The sequence below is a fragment of the Triticum urartu genome, chromosome 6A, assembly GCF_056163025.1.
Source record: "Triticum urartu cultivar PI428250 chromosome 6A, HENAU_Tu73, whole genome shotgun sequence".
In the NCBI taxonomy this organism is placed as follows: domain Eukaryota; kingdom Viridiplantae; phylum Streptophyta; class Magnoliopsida; order Poales; family Poaceae; genus Triticum; species Triticum urartu.
In genome coordinates this window covers 68695413-68718579 of record NC_141878.1, presented here as the reverse complement: position 1 = coordinate 68718579, position 23167 = coordinate 68695413, and the positions used below count along the sequence as shown (strand labels likewise).

General features: G+C 45.0%; 2 protein-coding genes and 1 pseudogene across 2 annotated transcripts; 1 reads left to right on the top strand and 2 right to left on the bottom strand.

Annotated features, from left to right (window-relative positions):
- Positions 1-4770: 4770 nt before the first annotated feature.
- On the bottom strand, positions 4771-5870 carry LOC147963976 (uncharacterized). The gene is made up of 3 exons (XM_087526712.1): positions 5688-5870; positions 5104-5369; positions 4771-4972 (listed from the first exon to the last, which is right to left on the bottom strand). The coding sequence occupies exons 1-3, from the start codon at positions 5868-5870 to the stop codon at positions 4771-4773; spliced, it is 651 nt and encodes a 216-aa protein (XP_087382838.1).
- Positions 5871-13657: 7787 nt separating this feature from the next.
- On the top strand, positions 13658-19430 carry LOC125513931 (ubiquitin-associated (UBA)/TS-N domain-containing protein). Its single transcript, XM_048679145.2, has 12 exons — positions 13658-13985; positions 14120-14267; positions 14354-14449; positions 15054-15130; positions 15761-15834; positions 16335-16395; positions 17138-17205; positions 17295-17376; positions 17583-17669; positions 18012-18092; positions 18863-18982; positions 19072-19430. The coding sequence occupies exons 1-12, from the start codon at positions 13818-13820 to the stop codon at positions 19243-19245; spliced, it is 1236 nt and encodes a 411-aa protein (XP_048535102.1). The 5' UTR covers positions 13658-13817; the 3' UTR covers positions 19246-19430.
- Positions 19431-20996: 1566 nt separating this feature from the next.
- LOC147963975 (uncharacterized) lies at positions 20997-21503 on the bottom strand (annotated as a pseudogene).
- Positions 21504-23167: the final 1664 nt, after the last annotated feature.

Below are 23167 nucleotides of genomic sequence, written 5' to 3'. Positions count from 1 at the left end.
TAGAACGGAACTCCAGGAATACAGCAGTTGGCAACCCTTTGGTCATAATGTTGGCAGACTGTTGAGTGGTCGATACGTGAAGTACATTGAGCTCACCCAACTATGCCTTCTCACGCACGAAGTGAACATCCAGTTCAATGTGTTTGGTGCGCTTATGCTACACCGATTTAGCGGCGAGATAGGTAGCCGAAACATCGTCACAGAAAACCACCATGGCCTTAGGAGGTGTTGTCCATGGTTGCGACAGCGATCACGTGCAGGAGGGAGGCAATGCGACGGTCGCGCGCAGGAAGTTTCGGCGTGGTGGTTGGGCGACTTTGCGTAGCGATTTGGGTTTGCAAATTTGCAGCACTAGAGGCTGCTTGGGCCACCTCAGAAGGGAACCACAAAAAATACAAATAGGGCAGGGCAGCTGTTGGAGCAATGTTTTCGTGTCCAAATGCGCTCTAAAAAGGGGGTTGTTTGGATGTGCAGTTTTTAAGAAATTGAGCCGGTATAATATCTTGAGATTGATGAAGTCATCATACACGTCTTCGTAGTCGATGAGATGTCTCCTCATCATATAGAATAAATCCAAAATAATACGAGGACCATAATAATGTGAGGACCAAAATAATACGAGGACCATACACTGAACAGCGGCGCGGGGACATCTACGGCGGGGAGCTCTGAGCGCACGGAAGACGCGTTCCACCAGCCAGCAGACAATCATGCCGCAAACAATTTCGAGTCAGAGTCGGGAATGGCAATCATTCCAGCAATGACGACAAGCACCCCTTTGGACACAAGCACTGGCAACACTCAAGTAGATGGAACTGCCGCCGATACTGAAGTGAATGATGAAACTGACGACGACGCACAAGGGGATGAAGATGGTGGGCAATCAGAGATCGTGGTACCTCAGCCACCGTAATAGGGCAGAGAATTTGAATCGTTCGAACAAGCAAAGGAATACTACCAGACATATGCAAAGTTCCATGGATTTGCGGTCAACACCGAGTACCATAGGAAAATTAAGAAAACTAACGAGTACAGCAGAGGTGAGATGAGGTGCCACAAGGCACGAAGGAACAAGAAGGGGAAAGGTGTTGCGCCTGTCGTTCCGGAACGAAGGAGAGGTATCATTCTCAAGACTGAGTGCCCTGTCCGGTGTAAGCTAAACGTAGATGGAGCACAGTGGGTGGTCAATGAATATTTTGACGAGCACAACCACCAACTCATAAAGAAGTTCGACCTGGTAAAATTTCTGACTGCCCACAGAGGGTTCACCCCCGTCGAAAGGCAATTCGTAAAGCTGCTACATGATTGTAACATCGGTCCATCAAGAATGGTACAGATACTATCTCTCATCCACAGCAAAAAGGGGATTCTGAGTAGCATGCCGTACATACCAGCTGACGTCACAAACCTACAGGCCAAGTACCATAGAGAGAGCAAGTTGGCAGACATAGAGGCCACAATGGCCTACTTCGATGAAAAAGCGAAGGAAGATCCAGATTTCTTCTACAGGATAAGGTTGGACGATGAGGACCGTGTCAGGAACATGTATTGGGTGGATGGTGCTGCAAGGAGAGCCTACAAACATTTCCGTGATTGCATTTCATTCGACGTGACGTACCTCACCAATATGTACAAGATGCCATGCGCTCCGTTCATAGGAATAAATAACCACAATCAGTCGTTGCAGTTCGGCTGCGGGCTCGTCCGGAACGAAGACACGGATGGGTACGTTTGGCTGTTCAAGACCTTCTTGGAGTGCATGGATGGACTTGCTCCGATGAACATAATAACAGACCAAGATTTCAGCATGCGTGCAGGCATAGAGGAGGTCTTTCCGTTGGCAGTGCACAGGCACTGCAGGTGGCACATTATAAAGAAGGCTGAGGAGACGCTAGGACCGTTCTTTGCTGACCGTCTAGAGCTGCACAAGGCATTCGAGCTGTGCGTGGACCACAGCTTGACGGTGGAGGAGTTTGAAAGGAGCTGGATGGCCATGACTGAAACACATCAAGTCCAAGACAACGAGACTCTTGTTAGCCTGTGGGAGAAGCGAATGTACTGGGTGCCGGCCTACTTCATGCAGTGCTTCTTCCCCTTTCTGCAGACTACGCAGCGCAGCGAGGGGTTCAATGCTGTTTTGAAGCGGTACGTCAGCCCTGGCAACTCATTGCTACAGTTTGTCAAGCAGTACACAGCTTTGCAACAAAAAATTCTGGGATCTAAGCTATAGCAAGAAGCGACCACGGCACTAAAGCAGCCAAAATTGCTAACGTATTTACCGATAGAGAGGCAAATGAGCAAGATATACACCAACAAGATTTTTAACAAGTAAGTCAGTTGTGTTACAGTCTTATTTGCAAAAAAAGCACCAAGTCAGTAGGTGCCTTATAGAGTGCAATGTAGTTGCCATGATGTGTAGTTGCCATGTTTAATGAAATACTGTTTGCCATGCTTACTCAGCTGCATGTTGCCATGTTCAATGAAAATTCTGTTTTGCCATGCTTGCTCGGGTGCATTTTCCTTGTTGAATGAAGTTCAGTTGCCATGTTTAATGCACTGTGCTTCCATTGGGGCATGTTGGCATGCAAATGCCAATGTCAACTGGGAAAAATGTTATATTGGCGACACATATGCCGAAATGCAGTTGCCATGTTTAATAAAATGCATCTGCCATGTTTGTTGAAATGCAATTGACATGTTTACTCAACTGTAGATGCCATGTTTAAATAAAAGGGCAGTTGCCATGTTTTATGCAATGTGCTTCCATTGGGGAATGTTGGTGTGGAAAAATGACGATGTCCAGTTGAAAATGTACTACAGTTGCCATGTCTAGTGTACTACAGTTGCCATGTCTAGTGTACTGCATTTGCCATGTCTAGTGTACTGCATTTGCCATGTTCAACGTACTATATTTGCCATGTTCAATGAACTATGTTTGCCATCTTCAAACAAAATGTATTTCTATTTCCATGACAACATAAGGTGGTACAAGAAAAGAGCGCACGATAGTTTAACAGAAAACACACAAAACTTGCAGATTCTAGGAAGAAATAAAGCGTGCCAGCATGTTCACGGCTTTCCAGGTGGACGAACATACGTTCAAGGTGTGTTCTATTTTGGGCATGTCAGATTCAGAACCTGAAGACCCGGACAAAGGAAGGAACTACTTCGTCAAAGCCTCGATAGGCGAAGGCGAGTACTACTGCAAATGCTGCAAGTTCGAACGGGACGACATTGTGTGCTGTCACATACTAAAAGTAATGGACATGAACGCTGTGACACGGATGCCCCGCCATTTCATAAGGCGGCGATGGACTTGGGACGCTGACGACGCATTGGCGCCGCAGACAACACACGTAGTTCTGGCTGTGCATGACGAGAGACCTGAGTCAACCATGGAAGCCGTGAGGCACGTTGTGCTGACAAAGAACTATGCTGAGCTAATTGATGAAGCGTGCAAGAGTGATGAGACAGCGAGAGTCACAGATAAACACAGGAAGGCACTGAAAAGAGAGCTTTATGAGATCAAGAAGAGGAAAGCTGAGGAAGCCTTACACCGGTTCCCCCGCACATCAAGTGTGCCTTCATCCACGGGGCCATCATCTGAAAACTCGGAGATAGGATCTGGAACAGCAAGCACACAGACCTAGGTCAGGAACCCACCCCGTTCTATCACAAAGGATCGTCCAAGAGAGATAAGGTACAAGTCGGGATTGGAGATCCAAGCAAAACACAAGAAAAGGAAGAAAGGGGCGGGCAATCCATGAGCGAAAATTGGGGCGATGTGACATGGTCCTTGTGGACATTTTGTTTTGTACCCTAGATGATGAGAATTTTTTTTAAAAAAATTGGGAGAATGACTCTTGAGGGGCATCAGAAGTGGAAGGAAAAATCATTGAATGGATAAATGCAGTTGCCATGTTATGGGTACTTAATCTGCCATGTTATGTGTAGTTAATCTGCCATGTTATGTGTAGTTGGTCTGCCATGCTATTTTATACTAAATATGCCATGCTATTTTATACTAAATATGACATGCTATTTTATACTAAATATGCCATGCTAGTTGTACTAGATCTGCCATTTTAGTTGTACTGGATCTGCCATGTTAGTTGTACTGTATCTACCATGTTAATTATGTTGGATCTGCCATGTTGTTTGTACTGTATCTGCCATGTTAGCTGTACTGAAAATATGCCATGGTATTTGTAATGATTCTGCATGGCATATATTTCCATGACAATACGACGCGGTTTAGAGACACATAGTGTGTTGTGTGCAAATGTATGGGAAACAAGTTGGAAAAAGCGTAACGTGCATAAACCGCAGCAAAGGTTGTGGCTACATGATCAACCTACCCATGCTAGCCGGTGCAGTTAGCGATGAAAAAGAAGAAGCAAAACAGCCAAAATGAAAAACGACGATGACTTTCACTACCCATGTCTAATGAACTACATTTTCCATCTTTTTTAAAACATCGTAGACGCATTCGAAACAGCAAACCGGTGCTAGAAACGATGAAACCATTGTAATAATGATAAACATAAAAACATATCTGCTGTAACGCCTAAAATAGGTTCACGTCCACACATATATTACAGAAACTATTCAAATGTCGCTCACACACCACCACTACATAGTTAGGCTACACGGGGTTGCAGTCATAAAATAGCACACACACATAGTTTTCAACGAGAAACAAAGAGATAGTACCTTACATTCCTCGGCAACAGAATGTAAGGTATGCGTCCGGTGTGTAACGCCACGTGATCACTTGTACTTCTTGATGACTTTCTTGACAGCTTCCTCCACGAACTCGCGTGCTCCGGACCGCTTGCTGAAATCTTCATTCGTCAACCAGTTCCATGTGTAGATTTTCCGGAGCTCAACGACCGTTGCAGCTGTGATAGGGGGGACAATTCTGCCTTCCCACTTTGCAAAGTATTCCAGCGCGTGAAAGCCACAGTCCGTCCTGCACAAGGAAAAGAGTCAAGTGAACACGCAAAAAGGACAGTCGTAACAAAGATAGACTTCAATTCAGATGTGACAACAAAAGAGGGGTTGGATTGATGTAAATGGCACATGAAGGAAGGAAGAAATTACGTGTTCCCTTGCTTCGCAGTCGCCACATACTCAATCGGGAAATGCCTGATCTGGACCTTTGAATGTTCGTAGTGACGGTTCCATGTCTCTTTGAGGTTGTTAATGAAGAATTTGGCATGCGTAGTAAGGTCTGCATCAGCTTCCGAACGGATGGAATCAAGCACCTCAAAACGTTGGTTCTTCAGGTCAAGACAGATCGCATAGTGGTGACCACACTTGTCGTGTGGGTCATGTGGTGCAAGCTCCTGGAACATGGGGAACATGACCTGCATTTAAAAGTGAAGAAATGAGAAGCAGAGTTCACATAAAGAACAGCAGAGGGACAAAAAAATTAGAATCACGTAGAATGTTTGGTTATGGGTGGGGGTAGTTGAAAGAAAGTTGTCGTCCATGTATGAACAAAATGTGCCGTGTATTTTACTATCAAGTTGCCACATAGTTTGCACGGGATGCAAAAATCAAGAAGTCAGTGTGCATGGCAGCTGTTGCCACATGAAAACATCTGCCACATAAACACAAGTGCATATGATGGCAAAAAACCACACCATGTGAAAAAACATTACAGACAGGGAAGGAGTACTCACATATTTCTTCAGTGTGAGCTTGAATTCACCGTGTTGAGCAAAATTCTTCCTCAGGATTTTGTGGTGGAAGTCACCATCCCATATTTTGCAGGTCACACTGTAATGCATGATTATCTTGTCGGCACACACATCGGTGTGATTGTTGATGTAGTCGATCCCGCATGCAACTACATTCGTCGACATTTTACCGTTTGGCCTCACGGACTCGGCAAGATCACCCAGCTCGACGTACGTCGCTCCGCATTGAATGACTTTGGTTCTGTCCAAACATAAGCTGTATGAAAACGATATGACATGGAATAATCATGCCTACTAAGTAAAAAAAATATGAAAGAACTAAAACATAAGCAAATCGTGTATAGAAAGTACAAAGAAGATGAATGGTAAAAAAGGAGCAAAGCAAAATGAGAGATTATGGGGTGTGGTCATTTACGCTTTCAGCTCCTTCATGTCCTTGCTGTTGGCCCTCGCATTTCCAAACCGCTTGACGATATCGTACAGCTGGGTCTGTTCCTTAGTGGCCCTGAATTCGGGCTCGTAGTCTTCCGCGGGAGGTGGGTGAACTACCCTCTGCTGCCTCATAGAACCAGGAGTGGCACTCCTAATGGTACCCTCAGATACCGTATCTGCAGGCACGTTGGAACTTGATTGCCCTTGCCCTCGTGAGGACCTCCTCTACAATGCTGCCTCCTCAATCATGCGGTAAGCTTCGTCAAGTGATGGTGAAATCTCCTCAGGGGTGGCTGCAATGATTAAAAAAGTGGGTTAGGATACCTAGAAAATCAAAAACAGATGGATTGTGAGAAGATAGGGTGCATGATGTGAGATGTAGGTAGAAAAAGTGGGGCAGTTGCCATGTGTTGTCCAACTACAGTGGCCATGTCATAGCAACTACAATTGCCATGTAGTTGCACTGTAGTTGCCATCTAGTTGGACTGTAGTTGCCATGTCACAGCAACTACATTTGCCATGTTGTGTCAACTCCACTTGCCATGTGATTGCCGTATGAAAAAATGCAGCATGGAAACAAAAAATGCAGGCGACATGGTGTGGCAAATCCAGTTGCCATGTGTAATGCACTGTATTTGCCATGTGACAACAACTACAGTTGCCATGTTGAATCAACTTCAGTTGCCACGTGGTTGCCCAAATGTCAAATGCAGCATGGCAGCAAAAAAATGTAGGTGACATGGTGCATCAAATCCAGTTGCCATGTCATCACATGTCAGTTGCCATCACAAGTGAGAACCCCCAAAATATATGATTGGGACAAAAGTCAAACTACAAAGATGTATACAAGAAAAATCATAAGGACATGACAAGTGTACCTTGCACAATCGGCTCTACGAACTTGACAGCCTTCCTGCCCTCGACCATTGGCTGCGCCATCATTGCGGACATGCCTCCTGGGAAAGCAAAGGCAACTGGCATAGGATCTTGCACCACCGGTTGATCTTGACTGATGCCAAGGCTGAAGCTCGGTGGGGTAAAGGCCATTGGGTGCCTCTCATTCCTACTGGCCGGACCACGAATGACTTGCGGAGCAGAATCCAAGGGTGAAAGATCGACAAACATATCTGAATCGGCCACTACAGAATGATCGACCTTATTTGCAGGGCGGGGCGTGTTGTCAGCGGTATCAACCGCATCTTTCATGACAATCTTCTTGTTTGGGCTGTAGGGGACACCGACATTGACTGGGAGCCTGAAAGTGCGCAGATTTATGCTGGGGATTTCCACTGCGGGTAAAGGCGCAGTCTGCTCCGGTTTTTCACCTGCGTCACTCGTGCCCGGCTTGACATCTGCATCATTTGTGCTCCGGTCTTCCGGTTTCTCCATCACATTGCTTTTGGCAGGTGGCGGGAACAGTGTGGACGCGGGAACATAACCAGACTCGTCTCTCCTGCTCCTAGCTATAGCCGGTGCGCTGGGTATGTCTGTTGGTTGCTTGCGGGGGCTACGACGCCTAGGTGGAAGACCAGCACGCGAAACAGTCGCCTTAGTAGTATCTGCACCGACAGGAGCTGGAGCTGTTGTGCCAGGACTCTCACCTGTAGATGGCATATCCTTGTGAACTGCCGCCTCAGCCGCTTCTGTCGTGGACACAGGAGTGCCACCACGCACGCGCTTCGAATCAGTGTCAGATGAGCGGGAATCTTCCTTGCTTAGGTTCGTCTCGGAAGCATCCACTTCAACGCTTGCTGATGGGGTGGCATAGCTCACAGCAGCATCCTTCATTGCCAGAAGAGTTGGCAATATTTCAGCTGTCCTGGCAGATACCGACTCGTCACTCCCTGCTGTACGGATGCCTGTTGTTCTAGCCTGCACATCTGCAGCCGGCGGAGATGGTCGGCCACTTGCATCAGAGTTGGTGGGAGCGGTCAACGGTGCAGCAGCAGTATTGTCGCCTGGTGCCTCATGTACATCTGAGTTGCCCCCTGTGGACAACTTTGAATGCAGGCGTTCGAGCGGGTCCTTACTGATATGCTTGGCCCCGCGCGTAGTAGTCTTCTTCACCCTGCAAAAAAAGCACATGAAAAAGGTATTAAAAATGAACAAAAATATGTTTGCCTTGGTAGAAATCTTAAAAAAATGAAAAACAAGTGGAAAAGCTGGTAGTTGCCATGTAAGGGGAACGTGAGTTGCCATGTGTCATAATTAGCAGTTGCCATCCAGCAGCAGTTGCCATGTTAGCCAAATTGAAGAATGATAAAAATGTCTGATCTGCCATGAATGCAATTTCAAACCTAGGTGTGGGATGAGCTCACAAGCCAACGGTAAATATGACAGTTGCCATTAGGTACATTAAAGTTACCATTTGGCCTAGATTCCAGTTGCCATGTAAAAAACAATAGGAGTTGCCATACACTTAAAAAGGAAGGAAAAAATCATTTGGAGAACAGCAGTTGCCACGTGGGGGGCGATGACAGAAGACAATGTGACAAGCTAAACGGATGCATTGGAAAATCAAGAAAATATAGCGCTATGTCAATGAAAGCGGATGAAAAAACCTACTTCTTGACTGCCTTCCTCATGTCTGGCAACACGACAGGATCCCCGGTGTTGGTCGTCGTCGTGCAAGGAGATGACCTGGTGGAAGGGGTGTCACCGGCAATGGGGGCACCTTTGTTCAACCGAGCAGAAACACGGGTTGGCGTTGGCGCCTGTTTCTTCGTAACTGCTCGTCCACCAGCTGTCGGCTCGCTGCACGTATGAGATGGAGGAAAAAAAAGGTGGCAGTTGTCAGACAGCAAACTCGTTGCCGCGCTTGACAAAAACAAGTGCAAAAAAGGATGAGTCTGTTTGAAGAAAATAGACAAAGCAAAAAACTAAAATAAAAGTCGAACCTCTTCCTGGCAGCTACGGGGTCGGTCCTAGACCTCTTGCCAGCAGAACCCTTCCCAACACCCTCTGGAGCCCTCCCCCTCTTTGATGGCAAAACCCCCTCGCCTCTCGCAGCCGTGTGTTGTTTGACTTTCTCCGGTTGGGGGACATCTGTTGCATCCTTACCCTTGTTACCACCTGCGCGAACTTCAGCATGATCATCGTCACCAGTGTCCTCTTGCACATTCTCCATGACATCGTCGTCATCCTTGCTGAGACCAGCATCTCCACCTAGTTCATCTTGTGTGTCAGCGGGCTCTTGGGAACTGTTGTAGTCATACCGGCCACGGCAACTGGTTGACCGGTGTGTACGTTCTGGGACAAATGAAGTGAACTGCCTCGCAACCGCGTCGCTGTCAGAGCCACTAAGGGACGTCCACCCCTCAACCAACTTCCCGAGCAAGCCGGTCATTCCAGATGCAAACTGCCCTATTAGATGCTCAACAGGTGCCCTCGCCTGTGCACGAAACAAAGAAGCATCAATGACCACCCGTATTGCAATCACTTGCACGACATCAAAAAATACTCCACGACAAACCATAGATGTAGATCTTTTGATTACCTCGGCAGGGCAAGACGGAGCTGAGTGCACGTCCATCCACTTTCCAAAGTTTTGAGGCCCCCCAAACACGCTGTAGTCTATAGCATGCTTGGCCATCAGCTAGAAAGAACAAAAAAAGAAAAAAAAGAAAAAAGCTAGGACATAAGAGAGAGAATGTAAGTTTAAGCACGAATGAAAAGAGTTGCCATGTAGAACGAGACATGGATACAGTACTCAGACAGCCATGGATAACAAAGGTAGTCATCTCTTATGACCCACAGACGGTTGCCTCATGCCAATTTGTAGGCATGCCGTGTGGGCAAAGAAACCAGAACTAACCTGCAATTTTCCATATGTGGTGTCAGTAGCCTTGTCTGCGGCAAGCACAGCCTTGACAGCGTTGATAGTCCACGCAGAAACAACAAACTTGTGCGCAGGCGGCGGGCCTCCCATCCCAGTGAAATCCACGGTGGACAGGTCAAGACAGTCGACGTACATGAGCTGATGCAAAACAATTTTAAAAAGAAATAAATATCAGTTGCCATCATGGGTACTGTGTGGAGGAAAACATGATAATATATGTTCCCATGATAATCAAGTTGAGGTGCATGAAAGAAGAGAAGAAAAAGAAGATGCCATCTACATGTGCTAATTGCCATCATAGTGTGATAGCAGTTGCCATGTTGTTATGATGGCAGTTGCCATCATAGTATGATGACAATTGCCATATTGTCATTATGCCAGTTGCCATATTGTCATTATGGCAGTTGCCATATTGTCATTATGGCAGTTGCCATCTTGATATGATCAGGTTGCCATCTTGTTATGATCAGGTTGACGTGCATGAATAAAAGTGTGTTAAAAAAATAGTGTTCACAGAAAGAGCTAGTAAAAAATACCATTAAATGCAGTCGACAACCCTTTTGGTACATCTTGCTTGAGAATGCATCGTGCAAGAAGTCGGCAATAAACTTACACCAATTCATGTTCTTCACATTTCCCAGATCCGCCTGCACCACACAAAATTTCAGGACAAAAAAAGGTTGCCGCATCAGAAATCAAATGGAAAAAAACATCGGAAAACACTGGCAGTCACTAGCTTTACACATGACATCGGAGCCAAAAAGATCAAAGGAAAATAAAGTAGTAAAGATGGATCATTCACCATGATGGGGAAGCATTTGTTGCTTGGGCGAAGAGAGGTGGTCGGCGCGAAAACAGCTGAGATGAGGTACATGAGTAGCTTCATCTTGAAAATATCTCCATGCGTCGTCATGGCCTGCAACGAATCTGCCACTGCAGACGTGTTCGGCATGGATTCAGACCCAGGAAACAAACGGGGGAACAGCACTTCCTCGATCTCATTGTTGACCTCGTACGGGACTTTCATATGTCCACGAGGCACACCCAAAGTGCAGAACACGGATTCCTCGTTCAACGGTAGTCTTCCACGTCCCGGAATCACGAATTCCCTGAAGGTGGGGTCGTAGATCTCACCAAGCCAGTCGCATACAGGGTTGACAAGGTTCGTGCACCGGACATTCATCATAGACTGCATACCCATCTCAGCAGCAGCCCCCTTCTGATCGTTGGTGAATTTGTCAGTCAACGCAGTCAGTCGTTCTTGGGAGGCTCTGTTGCGAATATGTTTCTTCTTCTGCAAAAAATAGACAAAAAGTGATCAGTTGTTGCCATGTTTTTGCAAAAAGTGATCAGTTGTTGTCATGCTTTGCAATGTCATGAAATTTTAGTTCGTGTCAGACGACTTCAAACTCGAGGTGTCAACCAGTAACATAAAGCAGGAGGAATGGGGGATGTGTGAACATTTACCTCATCACCCTCTTTTCTTCGTCCAGTTGCCCGATTACGCTGTGGTGGATCCATGAAATCATCATCATCGTTTTGATGATCGCCACGAGCCATTCTGCTGAGATAGGAACAGACCAAATTGTCATGGTGGAAATGTAAATGCAAGAGGTAAGCAGTTGCCACCTAACAGAAAATGTCAACTAGTGAATGCAGAAAAAATAACATGAACACACACGCACCCCTCCTATGATTGTCGGAAACATAAACATGGCAAGTAAGCACGTGGGTTGCATTATCAAGTAAAAAAAAAGTGTACATATGGTAAATGCACTTGAAAACAAAAAATGTTGAAGTTGCCATGTTAGCCCAAGATAGTATAATAGAAAGTCACAGAATCCTGCACATAAGAAAAACTAAGATGTGGCAGCTCACACACTGTCCTAAAAATACATCAATCAAATGCCACTTGTTCAGCGGCAGAAATGTGCTAGGGTGAAATTGCCATGCTGAAATGCAACACATACTACAACAAATCGATGAAACCACATCTAATTCAAGAACCTGAAAAATTGCCACAGTGTGATCAGATATCACAAAGTCGTTGTGGCAAAACAAAAAAAAATTGCGCCTACAGTACAATGAATTTGCCTTATTGTACTGACTGCGGCATGGCAACAGACATGATGTGGTCAGCCAAAAACTTGTCACATGCAAAGCATATGTATAGCATCTGACACAATTGATATGCAAATTTGGTTGCCACATTATGCAGCCAATTTGCCATACTGTCTTATCTGCAGAATGACAACAGACAGTGTGTTCACATTCTATTCGCCACATGAATATACTATCCAAGTGGCAACAGGCACACTTGATGTGCACATTAGTTGCCGTCCAGTGCAGTTGGCTCCTGAAACTGCATTGACTACTGATTTTGGCAACTATCACAGTATGGTAACTATCACAAATCATTCAAAAAAATTAGATGCTGCAATGAAAAAGCATGTTTGTGGCTACTATCACAGTAATTCAGCAAATTTAGTTGCCACATGGAAGAGCGTGTGTGTGACAACTATCACAGTCATTCAATAAAAATAATTGCCCCATGCGAAAGTTTATATGTGGCAACTAACACAATCATTTCAGTAATTTGTTGCTGCAAGGGGAAACACGTTTGTGGCAACTATCACATTTGTTCAGGGAGTTAGTTGCCACACAATCATGATAGTTAATGAAACTATCAAGTTCGCCTCATACTACACAGTTTCAAAACCCAACTAACTAGATCTAGGGTTCAATGGCAACTACCACGACTTCAAATTCACCCTCAAAATTCTCTCACGAACTGACTGCAAACACAAATTCAAACCAATGCGCATCAAACAAACCGGGAGACACCTGCCCAATCCATAGGCAAGACTAGTGCGTGCCTCCGAACAGGCATAACCACACCGACGATGCCGCGGCCGCGGCCGCGACGAAACTGCCCAGTGCCACCAAAAACGGCTAGCAGACGACTTCGGCACCGGCGGGAACGCCGACGCATCGCCGAATCGCCTGAATCTCTACGAATCTCGATCGAGGAATCGAATAGGGAGTGAAGGGGGAAAATGCAGGAAGGGATTGCGAGAGTTGTAGCGAGCATTACCTTCAACCCGTAGGCGCTCCGGCGAAGCTGCTCCGTTCCGGCGAGCCCCACCGACGGTCGCGAACACCGTCGATTCTTCCGCCTCAGCCGTCGCCTTCTCCCCTCGCCTTCTCCTCCAATGGTTTGAAATGCGAGTGGGTTGTGCCAGTAACTGCGGTGCGGGTGAGTAAATGGAACCGTGAGGGAGAGGGTGCAGAGGTGTGCGACGTGTTTGACGTCAACCGCAATCGGAGCGTGGCATGCGGGCGCATAGCAGTTCCACCACACGCCTCCGAGCGGCAACCGCTGACCGCGGGATGTCAACCAACGTGCGGGCGAACTGACTCGCACACTGCACACGCGCCTCGTCCTACGTGGCGCAGAAAACCGGCCGGTTTGTTCCAAGATTCGTGCACAAAGTTGCCAATGAAGATGCTTGCGTGTGGTCGGGATGGTGAACGCCCACACGTGTGGGTGTTAACATTTCCGTTTTTCTTTAGAAATCAGAAGTTTTTGGAGAAAATATACGTATCATTGAAAATATATTTTGAATACGACGCTAATCTTATAATACTCCCAGCTGATGAATCCGAACCGGATGTCCTCTCCTGGACGATCCCGTTCGCAGGCGCATCCTGATAAACTTGCTTGACCGTCCCCTCTTCTTCTCTTCACCGAACACACCCTAAACCTCCTCGCAAAAAGGAAGCAGCTTTCGAGTTTCGCCCCCAAATTCGCTCGATCGGAAGCGACCCCGTCGGAAGCAGCAATGGCGGGGCTGTCCCTGCGGTGCGGCGACTGCGGCGTGCAGCTGAGGAGCGTGGAGGAGGCGCAGGCGCACGCCGAGGCCACCTCCCACACCAACTTCGCCGAGTCCACCGAGGCCGTCCTCAACCTCGTCTGCGCCGACTGCGGCAAGCCATGCCGCTCTCAGACCGTAAGATCCCGCCTCCCCCGCTCCGTCCCCCGACGGAACCCGGCCGGATTTGGTGGCTTCGTCGATCCTGCGTGCTAGATTTACATCTCCGTCGGTGCCTGATCCAGTTCCGCCTGTCGATTCGGTGTGTGTAGGAGGTGGACCTGCACAAGAAGCGCACGGGCCACGCCGAGTTCACGGACAAGACCATGGAGGCGGCCAAGCCCATCGATCTTGAGGCGCCGCCCAAGCCGGCCTCCGAGGCCATGGATGTGGACGCGTCCGGGAGCGCGGAGCCGCAAGGTGCGGTTTCCAATCTGAGATAAGCAAAGGGTTTCTTTCATCTGTGACGGATTTTGAGTGTTGACGGTGTGTTTTGATTTTGGCAGAGTTGGTGTCGCCAGAGGTGAACAAGGAGATGCTCGGGGAACTTGAATCGATGGGCTTTTCGACTGCGCGTGCCACTAGGGCACTTCACTTCTCCGGTATGTATATAGCTATAGCCTCTGACTCGTATAACTGTCATGTTATCAGTTGATGATGCCACTGCACATAACATTGCCTATGATAATAAGATCATTTTACTGTGGCCCTTGTCAGAATATCTCAACATAACATTGCCTGCGATTTATTGAGAGCCATATCTTAATTTACTTCATACTCATCGAATAAAGAATAAACTTACTCAAAGTGCTGTGTCATGCTAGGATATACTATACTATTGGGTTCTGAATGGCATAAGATATCAGATTACTTAGCCAAGGAAAACCATGTAAATGAAAGAAAATATTGTTAGTTTAATTATTGGATAACATACAAATGTGAACAGGGGTGATAATACTGAATAACCGACTATATCAAACTATAATCTCTTTTTATTGAACTATATCAATTTCTTGAAGATGACAGTGGCGTCAAATGACTAAGTTACCTGAATGGACCAGCATAAACAGTGTATAGAAATATTCTTTTACCATCTCCACTCTCCAGTCATATTTTATAGGTCCTTTTTTGATATTATCTCATGCAGCTGCAAATTAATATACAATGATGTTCATAATTTTCCTGAACCCGTGTACTTTTACATAGGTAATAGCACCATTGAAGGCGCCATCAACTGGCTCTCTGAGCATCAGGAGGATCCGGATATTGATGAAATGCCTATGGTATGAAGCTTTTTATTTTGTTCTTCGTTGTTTGTTAGAGTAGAGATTTGCCCATTTTTATTTCTGATGGTGCTTGGTCCCATGTTTGCAAATAAGTATTGTTTTGGTAGTCTTTTCATCACAGTTATATTTTAATTAATTGCAGGTAGTAGCAACTTTATTCTTTGATATGTTATCCATGCTTTGGTTTATTCATATGAATGTATGAGGGTGCTGTACTTTTCCCAAATGACATGGTTTCACCACTTTGGAATTCCATGGTTCAAGAAGTGTCTACACAATATAAGCATGCAACATTTAAGGGATTTTGTATAAAAATAGCTTTAATTGGATGTGTTCACTTTATGGTGAAATGCTACTTTGAAGTAAACATTATCGGCTTAAACTATAGCTGATGCTGAATTCAACTGCCAAAGCTCCTCCACTTATTGCTGCTTCCATCTGTGCCCAACTGCCCATGCACAAGGACCAACTTGCTTGCTTGACTTAGTTTTGTCCACTGAGCATCTATTAACAGTGTTCAATGGTGGCTGAATAGATGTTACTGACACTTTTGGCTAGAACAATATTTCTCTCCAGCGCATATCATCTGCAGGTTTCTTATTTAAGTTATCTTATTTCACCTCTCAGGTGCCGGCCAACACCGTGGCTAACAAGCCCTCTCTAACTGAGGAAGAGAAGAAGATTAAGGCACAAGAGCTGAGGTGCTTTTATAAACCATTCTTGAATCATGGGCTGGTGGTTAAATAATTCTCTTTAGAAGTAGCAGATATTTGTCTGTTTGTAGGGCTATTTTTCGTTGTACTGAATCAATTCGTTGACATTTGGATACTTATTATGTTCTTTATTTTCTACCTTTAACTTTAATAAATAACCATAATACACAACATAAGTATGGTGCCTTTATACTTTTGTGAACATGCAGTGCCCTAAGCATGCGCTTTGGGGAATGATAGCTTTAGTAGAAAAAATGTGCAGTTTTTGCAACACTACTTTTGAAAGGTGCCATTTCTCCGTAATTGTGCACAAATCTTAGAGCTTGGAATTCAGAATAAAGGGCATAGTAACATATAGTAACCATAGGTTATGGACGAGAAATTTTCTGAGATAAAGAGCACTTGTCTTGAACTCAGTATGTATCTTTTTGTGGAATAATATTTTCTTCCAAGACACCTCGTACTGAGAGTATCCATCCCTCTTGTAGGGAGCGTGCTCGTAAAAAGAAAGAAGAAGAAGAAAAAAGGATGGAGAGAGAAAGGGAAAAGGTATGTCAACTTTCATTTGCCCCTGTAAAAATGTCTTCTTTTACTTTCTTGATTTGTAATATATGCCTACTTATGTAGTTTAAATGTATATAAATTTGTTATAATCAGAATAAACAGAGGACGACATCAGCATAACCTGTAACATATATCTCCATCTGGCTTCTTCTGGACAGATTATCATTTTTTTACTCCATTTTATAATTGTTCAATCATGCGTCTTGGACCATACAATCCAAATTGGAAGAATATTTGCTGAACAAATATATTTTTGATAGCCCTTTATGTTAATATTTCAGTACAAAAGCTTCCTATGGTTTTCATTTTATTTTATTTAACCTCTAGTCTCAAATTTGTTTGCTGATGTGTATTTGCAAGTGTATTTTCTTGTTCATCTTCTGAATATGTTATTATGTATATCTCCAACAGATTGTTTGTTGGAGGTTTTTAGGGTACACACATTTTCCATTTTTCATGTTAGTCTTTACTCTGCAGTACTATCAGCAAGACAACGTTTACAAACTATACTACATTGTTTATGTGAGGATACCAAACACAAAATTTTATCCATATTATCTCAATGCTAGTTTATGTTTCATGTGATAACATCTCATCATTACAAGTTACACTTTGGCTCAACATTAGAAAGTAATGGCCTTAGCATACTATTTCTTAGCTTTATATCTAGTGTACATTTTTTAAGTTTTTATTATTATTTTGCCTCACGGATTAGGCTTTTTTGTAGGAGCGCATAAGGATTGGTAAGGAGCTTCTTGAAGCCAAAAAAATGGAGGAGTTAAATGAAAGGAAACGGTTGGTTCTTTATTTTAGTTTATTATTTATTTTACTAGACTTATGCTGGTAATATCAAGTTTTGCTTAATTTTTCCTTGCCATTGGCAGCATCATAGAATTGAGAAGGCTTGAGAAAGAGGAGGAGAAAAGAGCCAGAGAAAAGATTCGCCAGAAACTTGAAGAGGACAAGGTTTCTTATTCATCCATCTCAATTTCAGGAATATTCATATGCTGCTAGTTTGGTTTCAGTTACTAGTATCTATTTACCTTTTGTATAGGAAAGGAATGATTTACTTTGATTTAACCTGGAGATATTCAACTGAATGCAATTTTATTTGGTTGCTAACTAGCTGTAGTCCTTAAGCCTCAAACAGTTTCTCATATTTTTATTCTCAGGCTGAACGTAGAAGAAAACTTGGATTGCCGGCAGAAGCCCCAGCTGCATCCAAGCCAAGTGCGCCACCGCCTGTTGAAGAGAAGAAGGTACCGTTTTTTAATCCGATTGACCTTGCCATTGTAACCTGTTGATCCAGATTTTGTGCACCTTTGTCAATTTAAACACGACATTACACTGTTTTGATCACCTAAGTTGCCTTCCCAAAAATCTAAAATGTGAGATGGACAAGATTTTCTTGTACTTTTGAACCTCTCACTTCTCAGAACAAATAGAGGACTCCTCTTCCATGTGAATCCTACATTGTTTTCTGGTTGGGCAGCCTGTGATGCGCCCTCTAGAACCGTCTGGAGAGGCCAGAGTTCATTTTACCTTCGATAAGATATGTTTAATATTGGTTAATTCTTTAACTGTGGCCTTAAATTTTGCAGAGTGCATTTTTACCTGTCAGACCAGCCACAAAGGCAGAGCGGATGAGGGATTGCTTACGAAATATCAAGCAGCAGAACAAGGTATGAACCGTAATTTTCCCATGGAAGTCACGGCATTGTCCATTAATTTGATGTGAACTATGGATCACCATATGGGAGCATATAATGGCAGTTGTAACGAACATAGACTTTAGTTTATGAGGTTGAGGGACCTAAGTTAGAGTGGCAAGCTGCAGGTTTTGAAGGTCTCTAATTTCTTGTTTCTTTATGTATGTTCCCTCTGACCAAATCAAGAAGTTAGATTTGTGCCATCATTTACCTAGAATAGAAGAGTTTGTGCTCCTGCTATCTTCCTAGTAGTAGCAATCATAGAAGAAAAGTAACGTGCATAATAACCCAAATATCCATTTCTGAGCCCAGGCTCATCTGCACCCGGTGAAGAGAAAATTGTGGTGAAAATAGGCTCATCACAGTTGGGATCTCCTGATATACATTGCTTTGTGTCCAGTTTCTCTTTGATGCCTGATATGACTTGTGCAGGGTCATATTTGTCTCGAGTGTATTTGCATACTATCGGGACTATGATATTTCGACATGGCCTCATTGTCTTGTAGTGGAATGACTTGTCCAGTTCGGTTTCCTGTTTTGTTTTGAACCTTGCTATCATTTGGTAACAACTTAATCAGTGATGTGCGCTTTCTCTATGCTAGTCCAGTATACTCACAAACCTTAATGATTAATATAAACTGTACTAGTTATATGATGCTGATTTTTACATAACTTGCATATAAAATAGGTCTGGATATTATAATCGATTTCATCATACTTACACGGGACTACTGTTGTGACAGGAGGAGGATGCTAAAGTAAAGAGGGCTTTTCAGACACTCCTCACCTACATCGGAAACGTGGTTAAAAACCCTGACGAGGAGAAATTCAGAAAGATCAGACTTACCAATGCTACATTCCAGGTGAATTCCCTTTTCCCTGGACTGGTAAAAACGATGCCCTAACCTGCCGAATAACCTGAGACTGATGGTATGTCTTCTGTTCCTTGCAGGAGAGAGTTGGGAGCCTTGGAGGCATAGAGTTTCTCGAGCTGTGCGGGTTTGAGAAACCGGAAGGCGAGGAGATCTTGTTTCTGGCAAGGGACAAGGTTGACAAGGCTGTCCTGAATGTAGCTGGAGCCGAGCTCAACTCCGCCATCACCAATCCTTTCTTTGGAGTCCTCTGAATCGGGAAATCCCCGTTGTATCCCTTCCTGGAAATCCGTAGTCTGAATCGGGAATGTAGCGAAGAATTGTCGAATTAAACTGTAAAAAAGTTCAATCTTGCTTATGAGAAATATGTACAAGACAACACAGGAAAATTTTCACACAGGGGAACTGGGCCTATCCAAAGAAATCTTTCCGAAGTCTAGGCTTGCACTACTCAGTTTAACTTTAGCATGTGTTTGGTCCGGCCCAGCATCTAGGGAACATGTCCGCTGCTGCAGATTCGAACTCATGTGCGAAGCGCTCTCAACCTGAGTACCTGAATTCTTGCAGCGGTAGGTTGTCACCCCCTCCTCCGTTGGCCCAGCTGGGGACGGTGTGGGAACATTAATTATTAAAAAAAAATGAGAAGTAGAATAAAAGTCGCAAAGCTTCCGTTTTCTTCCAAGGAAAAAAATCCGGCTTTGCAAACAGGCAGGTCATTACGGCCCAAAACGATTTCCGGCCCACACGCCTTGACCTCACAACAGAAACAACGGATTGCCGGAAGTGTAGCATGCATGAAAGCTACTTATTTCACGACTCAAAAATTAACGACCCCTCAGGAAAAAAAAAGACTCGAAAATTAACGAAAGCCATCTATAATACACTTCAAAAAAGCGTCTACATGCTACCGGACGACTTTGATGACTGAAAGTCGCCTGCAACTGCATCTGTGGACGACTGGCCTAGGGAAATAAAGTGGCTTTGAGAGGTAAATAAAGATCTCTGAAGCCTGCGATTGCTGTGCACGCGGCATGCACCACCGGAAACCACCGGACCCGAGCAAGAAAAGCGTCGCCATTTTGGCCAGCGCAGCTGCAAAATCAAAACAAGCTGTCCATTTTGCTTTTCAGTCTGTAGGAATAATGCCTAGAGCATCTCTCCAGGCATAGCAGAGAAGAGATGAGAGACTTGGCTGGTCTGAATTTTCTTTGTTGTCTTCTTTCTGTCCAGTCCCGTCAAGTATAGGTGTCTATCTAGTCTAGCTCAAGAAATTGACAGACAGACAGACAGAAAGCATGGAATTCAGATTTGTGGGATTCAATATTGTGGGATTGATGGGCATCTAATTCTAGATGCTCAGGCTCCGGTAGCGGCAGCACACGCGGGCTAAATATTGTGTTTTGACCCTTTTCGCATAGAAATTCAAAATTTGACCCTTTCGCTATCGCTAGGGGTTCTGGCGATAGGGTTAGACATCCTACCGCCAGGGCACCTGACGGCAGGGTGCGATGGAGGGGAACGGCAACCGTTTGCCCGAGCTGACGTGGATAAGTACCCTACCGTCAGGGGCTCTGGCGGTAGCCTGTCTAACCCTACCGCCAGAACCCCTGGCTGTAGATGGTTGCTGGATTTTTGCCTCAGAAAATTTCTGTAACGAAATATTGAAGTGCCCTGACGGTAGGTTGTGTGACCTTACCGTCAGGGTCCATGACGGGAGGGTCATGTGTTTTATGAGTTTCAAGTTTAAATGATTGCTTCTTTTCAAAATCAATATTTTTTACCATGAAAGTATATACTCATTTCTTTTACCATGAAAGTATACTCATATTGACAAGAACAAATGGCATGAAGTTAAGTTAATGTTCAAACTGAATAGATAATGAACAAATGGCATTACGAGAGGCACATAGTTTCATTATTCATCGAGAACATAATTGAAAGACACAAGACAAACTAATAGGACGATTTGCTGATAAGTTCGAAGAGCGGGCAGACATCATCATCTTCAGAGCTCCTCGTATGTTAGCCCGGACCGTGGAGATAGAAACGGCAGCGGATCCACCGGTTCAGGCGGAGGCGGAACGCTGGTCGGCATCCGACCGTTCAAGCACTCCCACCTTGCCCTGCCCACTGGAGTTTTCGCTTCCGCCCTTCCCCAATTGATGATATCAAACACATATGCACTTGGGGGTGGCATCCTGGCTCTCTCCTCCGCATTGCTCTCAAAGTAGATTCTCCGGCCCAAATTGCTCAGGAGATAGTTGGCGTAATTCTGCACAACTTCAATGCACGCTTCCCGACGGACATGGCAGATACTTGGATCTGCCTTCATCTTTGCCTTCACTTCCTTCCACTCCTTCACGCTCTGCGATCAAGCCATGACATCGTCAAGGATCCGCTCTGCCCTCTCATGCCACCGCTTTGCCCTCGTGGCCTCTAGGACCTCGTCTGAGACAGATCCCACCGGCTGTAGCAGCTCGGGGAAGGTCTCGTACATGTACGGGAGCGGCATCTCTGACGGAATGTGTTGGAGAGGAGTGGGAGGAGCAGGCGGTGATGGAGTCGGCGGTGCTTGCTCCAAGCTTTCGTACCTAAACATATAGATTCATCACACAAAGGTTAATCACCTTGAAAAAAAAATCTAAACCTAGGGTTCATCATGTGGTCAAATGCATCATACCATATCATATTTCTCCAACCACATCCAACATGCATCACATCTCCAATATTCATCATATCATAAAAATTTTTAACACAAAAAATTATGAACTAGGTTCATCTTGAGGGTTCAACATTTGTTCTCCAACTATATCCACTACTTGCATCATAGCATATCAACATGCATCATCATATCGCAACAAATTCCTCCAACATGCATCATACCAAAAAAAATCCTCCAAAAATAATATGAACTAGGGTTCATCTTCCCATAACCATACCAACTAGTGACTAGAGTTCATATCTAACACAATATAACATCTAGAATCAACCTAAATCAATCCTAGGGTTCAAAATAATTAAATCTAGTGCAAAAAGGGGAGTGATTTGAACCAAATAATGCGACGAATCGGAAGCTATTTGACTAAAACTAATTGAAGGGATCGAAGGAGCTTACTTTGCTTTCTTCGGGGCCATCTCGATCCGCAAAAACGGTGAACAAACGACGAAGATCAGAGGGGGGAGTGGAGGAGATGAGAGAGGGGGCGAGAGGAAGAACTCCTCTGTTCTTGGGGCGGCTGATTGGGGGAGAAGGGGGAGGGGTGGGGCGGCCCACGGCTTATAACTGCCCTAAACCCTACCGCTAGGGGTCCTGGCGATAGGGTCGGACAGCCTACCGCCAGGACCAGCGGCGGTAGGGTGGGACGGTGACCGTTAACGTTGCTGACGTGGATAAGTATCCTACCGCCGCAGGTTTTGGCGGTAGGCTGTCTAACCCTACCGCCAGAACCCCTGGCAGTAGGAAAAAGGGTCAGATCTCGAAATTCTTCCTAACATGGATCAGATCCTGAATTTCTATACGAAAATGGTCAAAACACGAAATTTGACCGCACGCGCTCGCTTTCCTCAAAGTGTTGGGACACTCGGCGACTCGCACTAGAGGCTCCGGTAGCGACTGCTTTTGAAAAGCAACGTCTGACGAGCTCGTACGTACGTACGTATGGGATATGCTTTGCCCTGACTTGGAGATAAAGACGGATGGATGCACCGAAATTTCCGCGGAATCTCCTCTGCTTTTGGACGTACTACTACGATGTTTGAAATACATGCATCTCTTGCTGCCTGCACATGCCGGTTGTTCCTACTTCCTAGGAGACAAATGCTTATCTCCTGTCGCCTCTTGCATGCATGCAATGCAGCCCCAATGTCTAGTGTCACGGCTACTCTATAAACGTTTTGTTTGAACCATATAGTCACTTGTGCACGGGAGAATCGCTGCGGTCTGGTGGCATATGCTAGCGGTGGCCTGCAACATCAGAGTACTCTAGGGACGTGTTTGGTTGTTGTAGTGAATAGTAGTTGCGTTGCATACACATCTCAACCCAGCCTGGCTCTGGAAAAATAGACTCATATGCGACATCTGCGAGTTGTTTGGTTGCCTGCATCTAGGGTCCCTCCATTAGGTAATACGCAAGTGCACTTTATTTGATTGCCTGCATTGGCCCAAGCGGCACATGA

What these genes read in the sequence shown, in the direction of transcription:
- LOC147963976 (XM_087526712.1), bottom strand. Translation starts at nt 5,870, where the DNA reads ATGTCGACGAATGTAGTTGCATGCGGGATCGACTACATCAACAATCAC. An exon ending in AGCTCACACTGAAGAAATAT is followed by an intron (nt 5,370 to 5,687) that starts GTGAGTACTCCT and finishes TTTTAAATGCAG; the next exon opens with GTCATGTTCCCCATGTTCCA. An exon ending in ACTGCGAAGCAAGGGAACAC is followed by an intron (nt 4,973 to 5,103) that starts GTAATTTCTTCC and finishes TTCCTTGTGCAG; the next exon opens with GACGGACTGTGGCTTTCACG.
- LOC125513931 (XM_048679145.2), top strand. Translation starts at nt 13,818, where the DNA reads ATGGCGGGGCTGTCCCTGCGGTGCGGCGACTGCGGCGTGCAGCTGAGG. An exon ending in ATTAAGGCACAAGAGCTGAG is followed by an intron (nt 15,835 to 16,334) that starts GTGCTTTTATAA and finishes TCCCTCTTGTAG; the next exon opens with GGAGCGTGCTCGTAAAAAGA. An exon ending in ATATCAAGCAGCAGAACAAG is followed by an intron (nt 18,093 to 18,862) that starts GTATGAACCGTA and finishes CTGTTGTGACAG; the next exon opens with GAGGAGGATGCTAAAGTAAA.